Source organism: Equus quagga, chromosome 18 (genome assembly GCF_021613505.1).
Source record: "Equus quagga isolate Etosha38 chromosome 18, UCLA_HA_Equagga_1.0, whole genome shotgun sequence".
In the NCBI taxonomy this organism is placed as follows: domain Eukaryota; kingdom Metazoa; phylum Chordata; class Mammalia; order Perissodactyla; family Equidae; genus Equus; species Equus quagga.
In genome coordinates this window covers 46,251,132-46,265,944 of record NC_060284.1, presented here as the reverse complement: position 1 = coordinate 46,265,944, position 14,813 = coordinate 46,251,132, and the positions used below count along the sequence as shown (strand labels likewise).

The window sequence follows — 14,813 nt, the reverse complement described above, 5'->3', positions numbered from 1 at the left end:
CTCTCCCTAGAGTGGGCCATGGGTCCAAATCTAATATTCTCTCCAGTATCTCCCTAGAGTGGGGCCAAATCTACTATTCTCTCCAGTATCTCCCTAGAGTGGGCCATGGGTCCATAACGCACCATTTTGGCAGTCGGGGGTGGGGCGGAGAAAGGGATTAACATGGAAGCATTTATTTCTTAATTCTTTAATTCAGAGTCTAAATTGACATATTAATAGACTCATGGAGTAACTTGACACTTACTGTTTTACTGGCATGTAACTTACTTGGATGTCTGAGCGTAGATCAAACATTTCACACTGAAGGGCAAATAGTCCAGTCTAGAGGAGCGGACTATTTAAGAACAACTCAGCACAATAGAAACACATTTTCCTAATGTTCAAACCTTTCAAAAATTTAACCCTTAAAAGGTCTTGTTAATAGATTTAAAAATAGCAGAAGGGTATAACAATGCTTTAAAAATAATACTCCTTTTGGGGCTGGCCCCGTGGCCGAGTGGTTAAGTTCACGTGCTCCGCTGCAGGCGGCCCAGTGTTTCGTTGGTTCGAATCCTGGGCGCGGACATGGCACTGCTCATCCAACCACGCTGAGGCGGCGTCCCGCATGCCACAGCTAGAAGGACCCACAACGAAGAATATGCAACTATGTACTGGGCGGCTTTGGAGAGAAAAAGGAAAAAAAAAAAAATAATACTCCTTTTTAAAACAGTTTTACTTTCCACTTAAAATAATTTCAGACTTACAGAAATAGTACAAAGAATTCCATTATCTCTTTCCCTAGATTCTTCATAAGTTAACATTTTACCATCTCTGCTACATCATGCTCTCTTGTAGACAGATATAGATAGAGATATAGATTATTTTCCTGAACTGTTTGAGAGTAAGAAACAAACACAATGCCCCTTTACTCCTAAATACTTTCAGATGTTTTCTAAAACAAAGGCTTTCTCTTACATAACCACAGTACACTCATCAAAATCAGGAAATTAATAGTAATACAGACCTACTATCTCGTCTATGGATCTTATTCAAATTGACCAGTTGTCCCACTGATGTCCTTTATAGCAAGGGAAAAATTTTTTTTCCTGGCCCAGGATCCAATCCTGGTTTGCACATTTGCATTTGGTTGTTATGTTTCTCTAGTTGCCTTTAATCTGGAATGGGTTTGTGTTCTTTGTCATTCATGACGCGGCTTAGCGTTTTAAATTGAGAGTGATTATTACTGTTACGTTCTGCTATGCCTTTACCCGTAGTTCTTCTTTTTGTTTTCTTCATCCCTAAGAGCTAAGTCTCAATTATCTAGGCTCCTGGAAGGGAGAGACTGCAAATTCAGAACCTTCTCTCAGGACTTCCCTCACGGACACAGCAGTATCACACCCAAGACACCACACCATAGCGGGAGGCACTCTGCCCCTCCCTCAACCGCAAACACCCCCACGCCCCCCACTGCCCTCAGAATGCTCCCTCTCACCACATCAGACGCAGATGTTCAGAAAGACACTTTGCTGTCTAGCTTCATTGGAACTTACTCTCTGCTTTCTTTTCACTTAATGAATAAGATAAGTTACAGCTTTCGCAATAATATAAAATAACAGTGATGGCTCATATTTTCCATAATATTATATATTCAGTTGTTTTCTAATTGGGAAGGGTTGTGTATTGAATTTACCCGGGTAGAGGAAAGTGGACTGCTTTCCTGCTTTGCAGCATCCCACCATGGAATACCCTCAGAGCCTCTCCGGAAGCCTGGGCAGCCCTCATCTGAGTCTCCACTTATAGACGGAAGCCAGGACAAGCCCTCCAGGGTCATCTTCACACCCTGAAAAGAGAGAAGCAGAAATCAATCTGTCCAAAGGGTGTCTGGGAGCCACTGCCTGTACTCCGACCCATCACGCATGCCCACCTGCGAGGGCATTGCTCCAAGGAGCAGCATCTCCATGGGTCACCTGGCCACAGCAACTTACACCACACGTGTTGACCAATTCATGAACTTAGAAGTCTTTATCTGCAGCACCCACCTCCCCAGACATTGCAAAATATTTCAATAAGATGGGAAAACTGGGTAGGGCTAAAGCAGCCATTGACCTTCTTCTCTCCCCAGTTTTGCAGGTTTTTAAAGTAGAAAATCATAGAAAACACATAATTTATTATTACTAGAGAGATTGGTGCCTAGTAATATTTGCTGTGTGTAAATCGGATATTTATTTATTTACGATATTCAAAGAATGTCAAGATGGGGCAGGGCGGTTCAGACCTACTGCTAACCTGTCCTTCTCCTTGGAGACTTCCCCTTCCCACAGGCTCTCCATCCTGACAAGTGGTCAGCAGGAGTCCTGGGCAAAAGCCCACAGGGGTGGGAGTCAGCAATTCCTTCTAAAAGAATCCTCCCTCTATTGCAATAGCAATGCAATTGCAAGAGGGACCCTGAGACCTCCAGCTGAGCCCCTACCTCACTCCTTTGCACCTTAATTGGGGAATCTGCTAGCTTTAACTACATTTTTTTCTCTGCATCTCTTCATTCAACATGACAACAAACATTAACAGAGACTGGAAAGAAACAGAGCTAAATATGAGCACTGGTAATATATCTGGTTGGTGGGTCATTGATGTTGAGTTTCTTTTTGGTATCTCTAATATTTTCCAATTTTCTTCAAACGGTATATAAAATTTTTATCACCATACTCTTTCCTTTAAGTCAATAGACATTAAGAAGAACTTGTTACGTTGTGCTAGGCATGGAGGTTAAAAAAACGGACGCTACTGTGCTGTCCTTAGGAATGCAGGTTGAGGAGATGAAACAGTCTCAAAACATATGACAGTAGTCCAGTATGACATGCCAGGGGGACATACAAAGTGCTAGGGCATCTAGAGTAAGGTGTTCACCAAAGTAACTCCCAAATTTCCACTTCTTTTGGGGACCCAGGGCTCAATCACTTTATGGAAAGGACCCTTATTAGCCTCTTTTAAATTAGTAAGAGTCACTGACCTGAGTTTGCAACATCTTCTGCAAACCCTGCAGGGAACAATAGACTCATGGAGCCCATCCTGCCACTGTTGGTGATATGAAGGAGGAAAATTTTTTCCTCTACTCTCTTAGTTCAGTTTTGGGGGCCTGCAAATTAAACTGACAAAAGACAGATCAGCAAGAGAAAAAAATCGTTTTAATTACTTATGCATAGGAGTTCACAAAGAAATGTGACTCAAAGGGGGGCTTATATGCCATCTAACTAGGGGATTGGAAGGGGCAGAGGGGCACTTCTGGGAGAACAAATTTAGAAGAGGAGGGAAAAAAGACACAAGGAAAAACAAATGACTTTTTGGAAAGATAACGGGCCCTTAGAGGAACCGATGGGAGATATGATCGTTTTGTGATAACGTCTGTCTGAGACGAGAAGGTTAGAGTTGCTCCTGAGTGGGGATTTATGACAACTGAGTTCCTTTGAGAGGCTCTGCTTTTAGGCAGATAAGGGATTTCAGGAATTCAAATGTGTTCAGCTCAAAATAGTTTTTATGCCACAGTGGCTTATTCTGGACCCTTCAGTCCTGAGTAGAGAATGCGCTTTGGGGCTGGACAGGACTGGCATGAATCCCAGTTATGTCATGTACTAGCTCTGTGACCTTAGGTGAGTCATTTCAATTCTTTAAGGATTAAATAGGAATAAGACTTTCATTTGAGATTCATTTGAGACTGATACAAAGAGTGGCAAATGGCAGGTATTGTTGCCATTTTAATCATTGTCATTATTTTAAGACATCATCCCTTCCCTCAGAGATCTTGCCATCTGGCTGAGAAGGGAAGATTTGTGCACTTAAAAAGATGATTTCCAAGGCAATGGGATCTAAAGACCAAATGGGTGCTCTGGGCAGCAAGGCTGTGGGTGCAGAGAAAGCCCCGGGGTGGCCCCGATCTCCTCAGCTCTTCTTCACTGTGCACATTGGATCCTCAGCAAGCAACCCTGACTCACAGGCTTGCCGGTGGAGTCTTGCTCTGTGAGGTTATTACCCACAATACCTGGCTCCGAGCATGTGCCTGCTTCTTCACAGTTGTTCACTATAGGTTGACGTGCTGAAGCTTTGAGACCCACAAAGAGAGAGCCTCTTTGCTTGGTTACAGTGCTCCATCCAGGGACCATCTCAGGCCTGAGAAGTGACAGCCATATTATGAGCAGTCTCTTAGCAAACGAATATGGATTCTTAATTTTAAAACCAATTTCCAAACGCTTTCTAGAGGGGCACACAGAAATGAAGCCCGCTTCACAGAGTTAACACCACTCTCTTCCAACTGATGGCAGGAGGCAGAGACACGGGGCAGCCTAATGAGAACTGATCAGGATATTCTGTCTGGCGATAATAGCAAATGTAAAACAGTGAAACCTCAGACTTCCCTTCTGGTTGCTGTCGGATTTGTGTAATAAACCTCTGCACACACATGCGCGCACACACATATATCCGTAAAGTTCAATTCCCCAGAGAATCTGACCAAGGCACTGCCCACTCTCTTGTTTTTAATAATAATATTTTCCATTTAATCTCACTTAGAATTTTTGGAGGTTTTGTCCATTCCAAACTCAAAGAAAAAAATTAGCATTTAGATAGAATTGCACCAGCATTAAAATCAATTGAAATGAAAACGGGGATCATGGGAGGGTTGAGATGCCTGGAGTTTTTTTCTGCAGGATGATTCTGATATGACATTCAGGGTGCCACATGCAGGCCTCTCCCTGTGTCAGCGATAATCAGTATTCACTCAGAGTGTCCCCGGTGCCTCGTTCTCACACCTCTTTCTCTCCAAGTCTCCTGAGGATCGCATTTCTTATACAGAGGCCCCTCCAAGCTCTCGCTCTTCCTTCTGCGGGAATAATCAATGCACAGGAGACACAGGCACATGGGCCTTTCTGTTCAGGATGTAGAAACATGGAATGCTACTTGCTTGCCCGTGGATGTGAGATACTCTCCCTAGACTTTTTTGCCTCGTCCCAGTCTCCACGGCCATACCCACTTTTCACCGTCACACCCTCAACCTTCTCTCGCCCTAAATTCCGGACTTTCCCTGTAGCCTCCCACACACATATTCTGCTTCAGCAAGCTTTGGTTCCAGAGCAGAAAGGACCCCAAGGAAACAGCCTGGAGGTCACAGTCAACAAGGTGCCCCACCCCGACCTCACAGGTTCTGTTTCTTCAATAAGAGATGTCTTAACAGAGAAGCACAAGTGTCTATGATTCCTTTGTGAACAAAACAGACCCACATCCTAATTTGCCTCAAAGAGTCCGACCTGCTGCCTGTTTGGGGACAGTTTCAGGATCTGTCAACAGCATTCAGAAGTTTCCATAATCTGGTACATGGCTGATTATATTTGCTGGGGATGAATTCTTGAAGCACAGACTGACATCCGCATTCACTGAGCTGCGTTCAGTGCTTGTTGCCCTCAGAGTTCCTGACGAGCCAGACTCACGTTCTTCCTCATTTTGCCTTTTACTGCTGCTCTCCTGGACCCACCAGACCACGGGAGTGAGGCCCATTCAGTGCTAATGTCTTGTGTGCAGTTGGTGTTTTCTTGTCTTGCAAACCCATTTATCAAACTCCACGCATGCCTGCCAGCTGCTCGTCAGTATTCCCTTCCTCAGCGTGCACCCTGCTCGGCCCCCCTGTGCCCCGGTGTCTCCCTTCACTCCCCCTCCACCCCCTCCCAGCCACCCATTTCCATGCCAGCCTCTGAGCCTGTCCCTGACTCGCTCCCACCTGGGAGTGTAACCTTTGATTCTTTTCTCCCACAGGAGGATGATTTGAATGGGATCCACATTGTGGCCTTTGCAGAGAGGAGTGACCCAGGTAGGAAACCCTGAATCTGTTCTTTTTCACCTTAAGTAAGAACTGACTTCTCACCTTTGTCGGCCCCCACCCTCCCTCTTCCCTAAATGAACGGCACAATATTGGGCACCCCCTGGTGGTTGCCTGTGAGGCACGCATCCATTTTCACTTGTGCACGTAGCTGGGAGAAGAGGTGTGCATACATCAGAACCTCGTTCTGCTGAGCTGCCCAGCTGGGAAGAAGCAGTGAGCACTGAGGAGGGTACTGAAACATCGTAGCCTGACAGGCTGTGTGGGGTGTGTGTGTGTGCATGTGTGAACTTCTGTTCACATTAAAAGTTTCTTTACCAATTTTGTGATCGTCTATATAAAAAACAATCCTACCTTAAAATAATAATAAATGTACCGTTTGGTTTGTAAAATATTTTCTGTGCTTCGTAAACGTAATAGATAATATTCCCCCAAATAATGAGAACTGGGCAAAATAGGCAGCTTTTTTCTAGAGTGCAAAATGACCCCATAAATGAACGAGTAACGACGTTTTCTTTTGGAACTTGGACAACATTTTCCTGGTTTCACTCTTTTGAACATCAGTAGAGAGTGAAGTGCAGGAAAAGTTAGTTTTGCAGGTGGTAAAATGCTGGGTCCCTTTGTCAGTGCTCTGTGAGATAAAAGGACCCCGAAGAGAAAGTGTACGTGGAGATTCTGAAGCGTGTTTTGGGAGACATGGAACAATCTAGAATGCAACCAGAAAAGGCAGGGAACTTCGTTTAGGATGGCTAAGCAGCCAGGCCTTGGGCTATGAGGTGCCTGTGCAGGGGTTCCAAAACCTGATTGTGCAGAGAACCATGAGTGCCAACACAACCTGGGGCTGACTGAAACAAGACCTTCAGGAACCTGCCATTCATGAGGCTGTGGCAGTTCTGATGCACCACTGGGTTTGGGAACCACTGCTCCAGCTAATGTAGAACTACATGGTATTTTCCAGGGATTTCAGCCTCTTGTATATTCATAGGGACAGACAAGGAAACAGAGGCTTGGAGAAGTTAAATGAACTGCCCAAGAGGGCACAATGAGGTAGTGGTAGGCCCTGAAGAAGGGACAGATTGTCTTTCAACATAGCCGTGGTTCTTGCACATGCCTTGACACATAGTAGGTACTCAATAATACCTGTTGGGCAGATGGTTAGATATGCAGATGACTGGTCAAGACTGAGCCCCATCTCTTCACTATCAGACTAGCATTTGTTTTTATAATGCACTGTCAGCCTCCACAGAGTCTTCCAGACTGAACCCTAAATGTTTTTATCTTACTTTTTTTTCCCTTTGGTGAGGAAGATTGGCCCTGAGCTAACATCCATTGCCAATTCTCTCCTTTTGCTTGAGGAAGATTGCTGCTGAGCTAACATCTTCACCAATCTTCCTCTATTTTGCATGTGGGACACCACCACAGCATAGCTTGATGAGCAGTGTGCAGGTCTGTGCCTGGGATCCGAACCTGCGAACCCTGGGCCACTGAAGCAGAGCATGCGAATTTAAGTGCTACACCACTGGGCCAGTCCCCATAGAATTTTTTAAATTGAGATATAATCCACACACCATACCACATATTCACTCTTTTTAAAGGGTGCAATTCAGTGGCTTTTAGTATATTCACGAAGTAATGCAAATATCACCACTATCTAATTCTAGGACATTTTCATCACCTCAAAAGAAAATCCCATACCTGTTAGCAGTCACATTTCCCTCTCCCCCAGCCCCTGGCAATCACTAACCTACTTCCTGTCTCAGTGGATTTGCCTATTCTGGACATTTCACATAAATGGAATCATGTAATGTGTGGCCTTATGTGCCTGGCGTCTTTCACTTAGCCTAATGTTCCCAAGGTTCACCCGTTATGTAGGATGTATCAGTACTTCACTCCTTTTTAGGGCCAAATAATATTCCATTGCATCAAAACCAAATTTGTGTTCCAAATTATCTGTTTCCTTCTCCCCTATTTTAATTAAAATTTCTGAATGTCCACTGATATCCCGGTTTTCCCATCATTGACTTGAAGAGTTGGAAAAACTCTTCAAGGATATCTAGTACTTATCCAAAAAAGTATGCTAGTGCAGTTCCAGCTTCTTTCCACAGATTTTGGCCACCCCTCTCTGCCCTTGGAGAAGAAAATATCAAAGAAAGCCCGTTGCTGAAGGTTTACAAGCTGTAGGCAAACAGAATCGGATCCCCAGTGCTGTGTGACAGAGATGAAATTGCCATCAGCAGCAGCCTGCTGGCCAGACTCCAGGGGGCTTCCTTCCCGCCCCACTTGCCCCCTTCCAGGATTGTGGGGAGGCCTGTCTGGCTCTCTGGAACAATGGAACAAAGAGGCCTCCGAGAGTTGCAGGAACCTGTTTGACCGAGATTGCTGCTGTCATGAATCAAGCTCCTGAAACTACTTCCACCTCCTCCCTTCGCAAATATCCCTGGGCTCCAGGCTGGGCCTTTCCCCAAAGGAGCCCAAGCTGGGGCTTGTTACTGGGAAGCTGGGAGAAATGCGCTGGGGGTGGGGGGTGGGGAGGAGGAGCTCAGAACATCTTTCCTCAGCCAGGGAGGGCCTGGCCTGCTCAGGGCTGGGAAAGGGAAAGGCATTTCTGTGAAAGTCCCTGACTCTGCGGCTAGTCAGTCATTACCCGCAGGTCACTGATGTGTAACCTGGGGCGGAGGGGCCTGGCTGCAGGACCAGGAATTCCATTCCTGCCCAGACAGCGGTTCCTCATATGCATGCCTTTGCTCTTGCCAACAAGCTCTATCTACATGGCCTATTGCCCCAACCAAACCCCTACCCACTTGCCTACGGAAGAAGGTCCAGGAAAATAATACAGCTCTCCTCAGAGAGCTAACAGTCTTGAGGAACTGTGCTCTATGGAGATGATCTCATTGGGTCCCTAAAACCACTCTGCGATATTTGCATGATTATCATCATCCCAGGGTCAGATGAGAAAAGAGAGTCTTAGAGGTCAATTGACTTGCCCAATTAACTCACCGGGAGTTACCTAAGCCAAGATTCCAGTTTTAGCAGGCTTGCTTGACCTCTGAATTCACCATGATTATGATGAAGAAGATGATGATGATGACATTGTATGATTATGTGATGTAACAACCCCGTGTGGGAGGGACTAGTTTTAGTCCCATTTTACAACTGAGAAAGCTGAGGCCGAGAGAGGTTGACTCGCTGGGAAGCAGTGGAGCTAGAATGAAGCTGAGGACTGTCTGGCTTCCCAGCCCACGCCCTAACCACAAGGCTCTGCTGCGGACTTGTCCGCCCTCTGAGTTACTACCCCTGACGACATCCGAGTGATCGTTCAGGCTGCCCTCCTTCCTCTCTGCTGTCCTCCATCACCCGCTCCACCTCCAACATTTGAAGACCCAAAGAAGTTCTGGGTGCTCGAGATCATATGGTTAGAGGTGCAGCAGACACACGAGCCTAGATTTCTCAATGGCTCCACTGGGCACCATCCACCCAACCACACCATTCTCCCAGGCTGTCCCAGCCAGCTGCAGGCTCCGAGTGTGCACACTGCTGCTGCAGTGTAACGGGGGTGGGGCAGAAAAAGCAGGAGAAAGGAAGAGGGAGGTGAGAAGAGAATTGAACCCCCAGGAAGCTTGAGAGCCCAGTTAATGAAGAAAAGTCAAACTTCCTCCCCCCTGTCCACTGATGTTCCCAGATTTGGAATCTAAGGTTACACGCAGCAACAACAACAAATGTCTCTGTGTGACTGGGGTCCTCCAAGGACTCTTCTCCTGGCGGTTCTGATATTCCCAGCCTGGAGCTCGCATTCAAGGCTGGCAGACAGCGTCTGCTGTCTTCGCCCTGGAGCTGAATCCCTAGGTCTCTTCTGCAGCAAGCTCTCATGCGGCTGCCCACAGGCAGGCCTGGCCGGGAAGGACATTTCCGGCTCTCAGCTCTTGCCTGTGTCCTGGGTGCTGCTTGTCTTCCTCCTCCAGCCTCCTCTTGGGTCCCTGCGCTCGGAATGCCGCTGGAGCTGCGGTTTGACAGCTTTGAAAATGAACGACTCTCCCCTGTCGCCCCCAGATGTGTCTGCATCAGGCTGACATCTTCTTTATAACACTTAATGAAAGGTTCGCGAAGGGGCCTTTCTACATGAGCGCGTGCTGGATGGGTATCCTCAAAGGGCACCGGGAATATCAGCACTAACCAGCTGGAAATGCGAGGACAGGCTGCTGGCTGCGTGTGTGGAACTGCCTCGGGTTCCCCTGAAGTGTTTTTTGAGTCCAGTTGTCTCAAGTAAGAACCCTAACTGCTTATTTGAGCTTCCAAATTTAAATTTGGGTTATCACATTTAACATTTGGTTCTTCAGTGCTAAACGTTGTTCCAGGCACTTAACAAATATCAACATGTTTAATTTTCACAACAACCCTATTTGGTAGGTACTGTCACTATCATCTTCCTGATGTAAGGAAACAAAGGTGTGGAGAAGTTGAATAATGTCCCCAGGTCACGTGGCTCATAAACGGTGGCTGTCGGCTCCAAGCCTGGGCTCTGTAACCACCGCCTTGTGCTCTTCTCCATCACAAAGCTGTGTAGTTTGACTTTTTCACCAATTCTGGGCCCAAGGGCTAGGAGAAGACAGGGCAGAGAAGGAGGGCTGTGGTCAGGAGTGGCAGGGTGCTCAGTGTCTTGGGTGCCATCTCGGGACTGTGGGGCCCATACAACGTCCCCCTGTTCTAAGCGGATGCTCAGTGCCTCACTGAGAAAGGTGCATCACTCTTACAGGTGGCTGGGCCACTCTGCCGTGTCAGGGGGAGCTCCCAAACTTGTCTGTTCTGAGGCTCCCCAAAGGGCCCAAGTTCAAATGTCATGATGCAGTCCTTCAAGAATTCCCCGTTCACTGAATGGGCTGTGGCCTGAGGACAGACCAGGCCTTTCTGAGAGGGGACCTGAGGGCAGTTACCTGCCTTGCACACCTTGGTGTCCCAGCACCTGGCCCTGGGCCTGATATGTTGCGGGCACTCAGAATATATCTGCTTGATGACAAATGAATCCTTCCCACAACAAAGGATGAGAGCCATGAAAAAACTTAAAGTGAATAAAATGGGGTAGTGGAAGGGGGGAGAAAGAAAGAGAAAATCCTCCTGTCTCTTCTGCAGGTGCCTCTTGTGCTAACCATAGCATCAGTATTATCACCAAGCCCCTGAGGTAATGTGGCGCTGTTCTCGGCATTTTCAGGCCAGGAAACGGAAGTCTCAAGAGAGGTTAAGTGACCTGTGGCCAGACTCGGGCCCTCTCCAGAAAGCTTCCAAGCTGTGTGATGCCCGCCCCACCTACTTACCTGTGTCGCCTGCAGGACCCCACACTAACAGCCCGGCTCCCCAAGCCTGGGCCTTTCTCTAGGAGCGGGACCCTGCGTCCCATAACTCCATGTGGTCTGGCATCAGGGAGGGTCCTTTCAGTGTCTTTATGGAATGAGCACGGCCAGCTCCCTGAGGAGCCGGGTCACAAGGCCGGGGCCTGGGCAGGGTAGGCTACGTGCCGTGGGCCTGTTCCCCCTGGGCCGTTGCTTGGTCTGAGACCCACAAGTCTCTGCCAGACAGAGCCCTGGCTCCTGAACTGGCTGCGACCAGCCTGGAACTGGTCCCCCAGGGCTTGGTGCAGCCTCATTCCCACCAGGCCCTCCCTGCATAGGAAGGAGGAGAGCATAATCACCGGCTTCCCCTCCCACAGCGATGGGATTCCCAGAGGCCTCTTGCTTTCCGTGGGAAACCTGGCTCAGCATGAGCCCTCAGCCCCAGGTCATGGGATCTCAGGGTCCAAGCCCTGTGGAGGGAAGGAGTCCCAGTTCTCACAGTGCCAGGTCCCTCTTCTTTATTTAGGTTGATCTCTGAGACTCCAGTCGCACTCAGGGACATCGCTGGGTGAACCAACCAAACAGGTTGTGGCGGTGGGGAGGATGTGGCTCAGCAGCATGGTTGGAAGGAAAGGAAGGGACGCCTCAACTGCTCCAGGAGAAGGCAGTTCGGCCCCCCAGCGCCAGGCTGCACCCACCTGTCTCCTGGTGTCCCGGGCCTTGCTTCACTCATGTTGAAGCTTTCACGCATGGCTGGGGCCTCTCAAGCACTAACTTGAGGAAGGAAGATGGCAGCAGCTTTGGTAGGAGTGCCGAGACCTCAGAAGGAAAATGGGTTGGAGAAATAGCTCTACAGAGGCCTGAGTTAGAATCCTGGCTCTTCCACTTGTTGGCATGTGATGCTGGACAGGTCACCTACTTTTCCTGTGTCTCAATTCCATCATCTTTAAGATGGAGATGATAAAATCTCCCTCACCTCCATCAGGACTAGATGTAAAGATTAAACGCAAAAATACTCAGTACCCAGTAACTGCTGAATAAGTACTCATAAAATAAAGGTTGGGGACATGATTACAGACTTCCTGCATGTAAAGAACAATGTCCATGTCCATAAAGGAAGAAGTTGGCAAACGGACTTCTTATGAAAAAGGAGATTTCAGCTAGATGCAAAAAAAGACTGTTGGCTGTCAGGATTAACTCTGTAGTGAGCCTTAGGGAGGTCACAGGGTCTCAGCTGTGGAAATATTCAAGAGAAAAGATGGACAAATGTTCTAGGTGGGGCTTTTCACCTGCCTGGATATTTGGAATGTTTGGGATTCTCTTCTGGCTTTGGGAATGGGCTTCTCTAATAACCACGGAGAATAGTCCTCTAGTTTCTATGGCTAATAACTGCCAGCCTACAAATCTCTGAACAATATTTCTTCATTTTTCTTTAACTAATTATGGGCTATTCCTTCTGAAAGATACATGGCCACAATCTTAAGATGCCTTTAAGCTCAGTGCATCGCTGATAAAGGAAATATTCATTTCAAACTCATTCATTCCTTCATTCATGCAATTCCAGATGTGGACTAGTCTTGTGCTTAACGCTGAATTACAAAAGTGAACTGTGGCTTCCTACACCTGCCTTCCTGGTCAAAGAAGGAGGGTCCACAGTGCATGAGTCCCTTTTCCAGAACACCTGCCAGTTTTAAAAAGAAACAGAAGCTCTCCCTAAGAGGAAATGGAACTTGTAACTTACAATTTTAGCAACTGCATACATGCAAGACCAGTGTAGCTGCCTTAATTCAGCTTTCCCAGATGAACGAGAATCCATTCCAACAGGTCTGCTTCAAGGCTGGGGAATAAAGTGGGGAGAACAGATGGGGCTTGTGAGGAATATTCAAGTTAGCTCAATGACTTTCAAACAAGGGAATTAAACCTTGCTCTAACCGATACATTGAGGCAGGTTCTTCTCAGTGTCACACCAGTTGGCACAGCCACTCCTGAAACCTTCAGCCACTAAATCAGTAACGGGCCAGAAGGAGCCAGCCCGTGACATACTATCTCCTGGCGTAACTTCCTGCGAGCATGTCTTCTTTACCACATGGAGCCAAGATTGTATCTAACCCACCCCTTGTGCCAGATCATTGCACTTGATACATATGCATGGAATGAACAGACGAATGGGGCCGGGTTCCTGGTTTTCAGGCAGAATAACGTCAGATCATCTAGAAAGAATAATGGGTAAACCTTACTGTGTATCAAGTACCATCTCAGTGCTTTAGAAATACTAACCATTTAACTCACAGCCATTCTATGAGGTAGGCACTGTTGTTACCATCATCCCCACTTTACAGATGAGAAGCCAAGACTTTAAATAACTCTTCCTAAGTCGCACTCTAAACAGCAGAACCAGGATTTGGACCAAGGTCATTTGGCCCCAGTTTCTGTGTATTTAGGCATCATGCTGGGCTGCCTCCCTGAAGAACCGGCTCTGTTCTGTTCTTGAAAAGATCCAGGGACACAGAAGGATTATGCCCATCACAGAATTCATCATCCTGAGAGTCAAAATCTGTCCTTGAATCTCGATGAAGCTTCTCTGGCTTTAACGTTAACCTCATCTATTAATTTATTCTGTGCATGTTTTGAGCTTTCCTTGTTCTTCCATAAACAAAAAAACCTTTTGTATTCTTAAAAATAGGCATTAAGCCACAATTTTGACTTCTCTTGTATATGTAAAAACTCCAGTCTGTTTGATTTTTCTTACAGAACCCAATTTTTATTCCTCAGTCTTATTCTCTTTATCTCTAAACTTGCTCTAGAATGTAGACTAGAAAAGATTCCTGTACGTACTTTTCTTGTTATAAATCCCGTTGGAAAGCAACGGGGCTGTCTCATGTGTTCGACTTGTGGTTCTGATGGCAGATCTTATCCCTCTACAACACCCCGGCTGGGACAGTTCCTCCCTACCCTTTGGGTGAGCGGGTCTTTTGCACCTCAAGTTTACTTTCTACTTGAATTTGGGTCGGTGTTACTGAATTTCATCCTCTTTGTGAATTTGTGATTTGTCAAAGTCGCTTTTAAATTTGATTCTCATCTTCCAGAGTACTGGCAACCTCTCCTCATTTATCATATCCCTTTCTTCTCAGCTGCTCAAAGTAGTCACTGAAGGAGTTTTGGAAGAATTCCCCCTTGTGGTGTGTCTAGGATGATACATAAACCCCCAGATAACCCAGGTGGCACCATAGTTCCCTATCCCGTGACACGGCAACATGCCCAGAGGAGGGGCATCCATAGTGTCCAGATAGCAGCAGCCGAGGGCACTCTGGAGGGCCTTGACCTTCTGAGTCACACCTACAGGCAGCAGGAGTAGTATTGCCCAAGCCCAACTCTACCCCAACTCAACCCCACAACTCTAAAGCACATGGCCCTGTTGATCTCAGGTGTCTGTGATACAATCTAATTTGTGATATAATTCAAAGCATAGATGGAAAAATCACCCAGCGGACTGCATCTCTGCAGGAAGGGGCTGTAGGGCCTGAAGACCCTCTTCTCCACTAGCAATAGCTGGGCTTTCCAGGTAACAAGGCCCGAGGGGGCCGTGTGTGAATCTTCTGAGTTAGCAACATTTAAAGCGAGTACACCCACTCAAAGCACTGCTAATAGTATGC

At 47.0% G+C, this 14,813-nt stretch overlaps 1 protein-coding gene across 1 annotated transcript in view; it reads left to right on the top strand.

Annotated features, from left to right (window-relative positions):
• CASQ2 (calsequestrin 2) overlaps nt 1–14,813 on the top strand; it is a 63,335-nt gene that overhangs the window by 42,365 nt on the left and 6,157 nt on the right. The window contains exon 8 of the mRNA XM_046645836.1: nt 5,776–5,830. Within this exon, the coding sequence (XP_046501792.1) occupies nt 5,776–5,830 (55 nt within the window). The remainder of the gene's footprint in view (nt 1–5,775; nt 5,831–14,813) is intronic.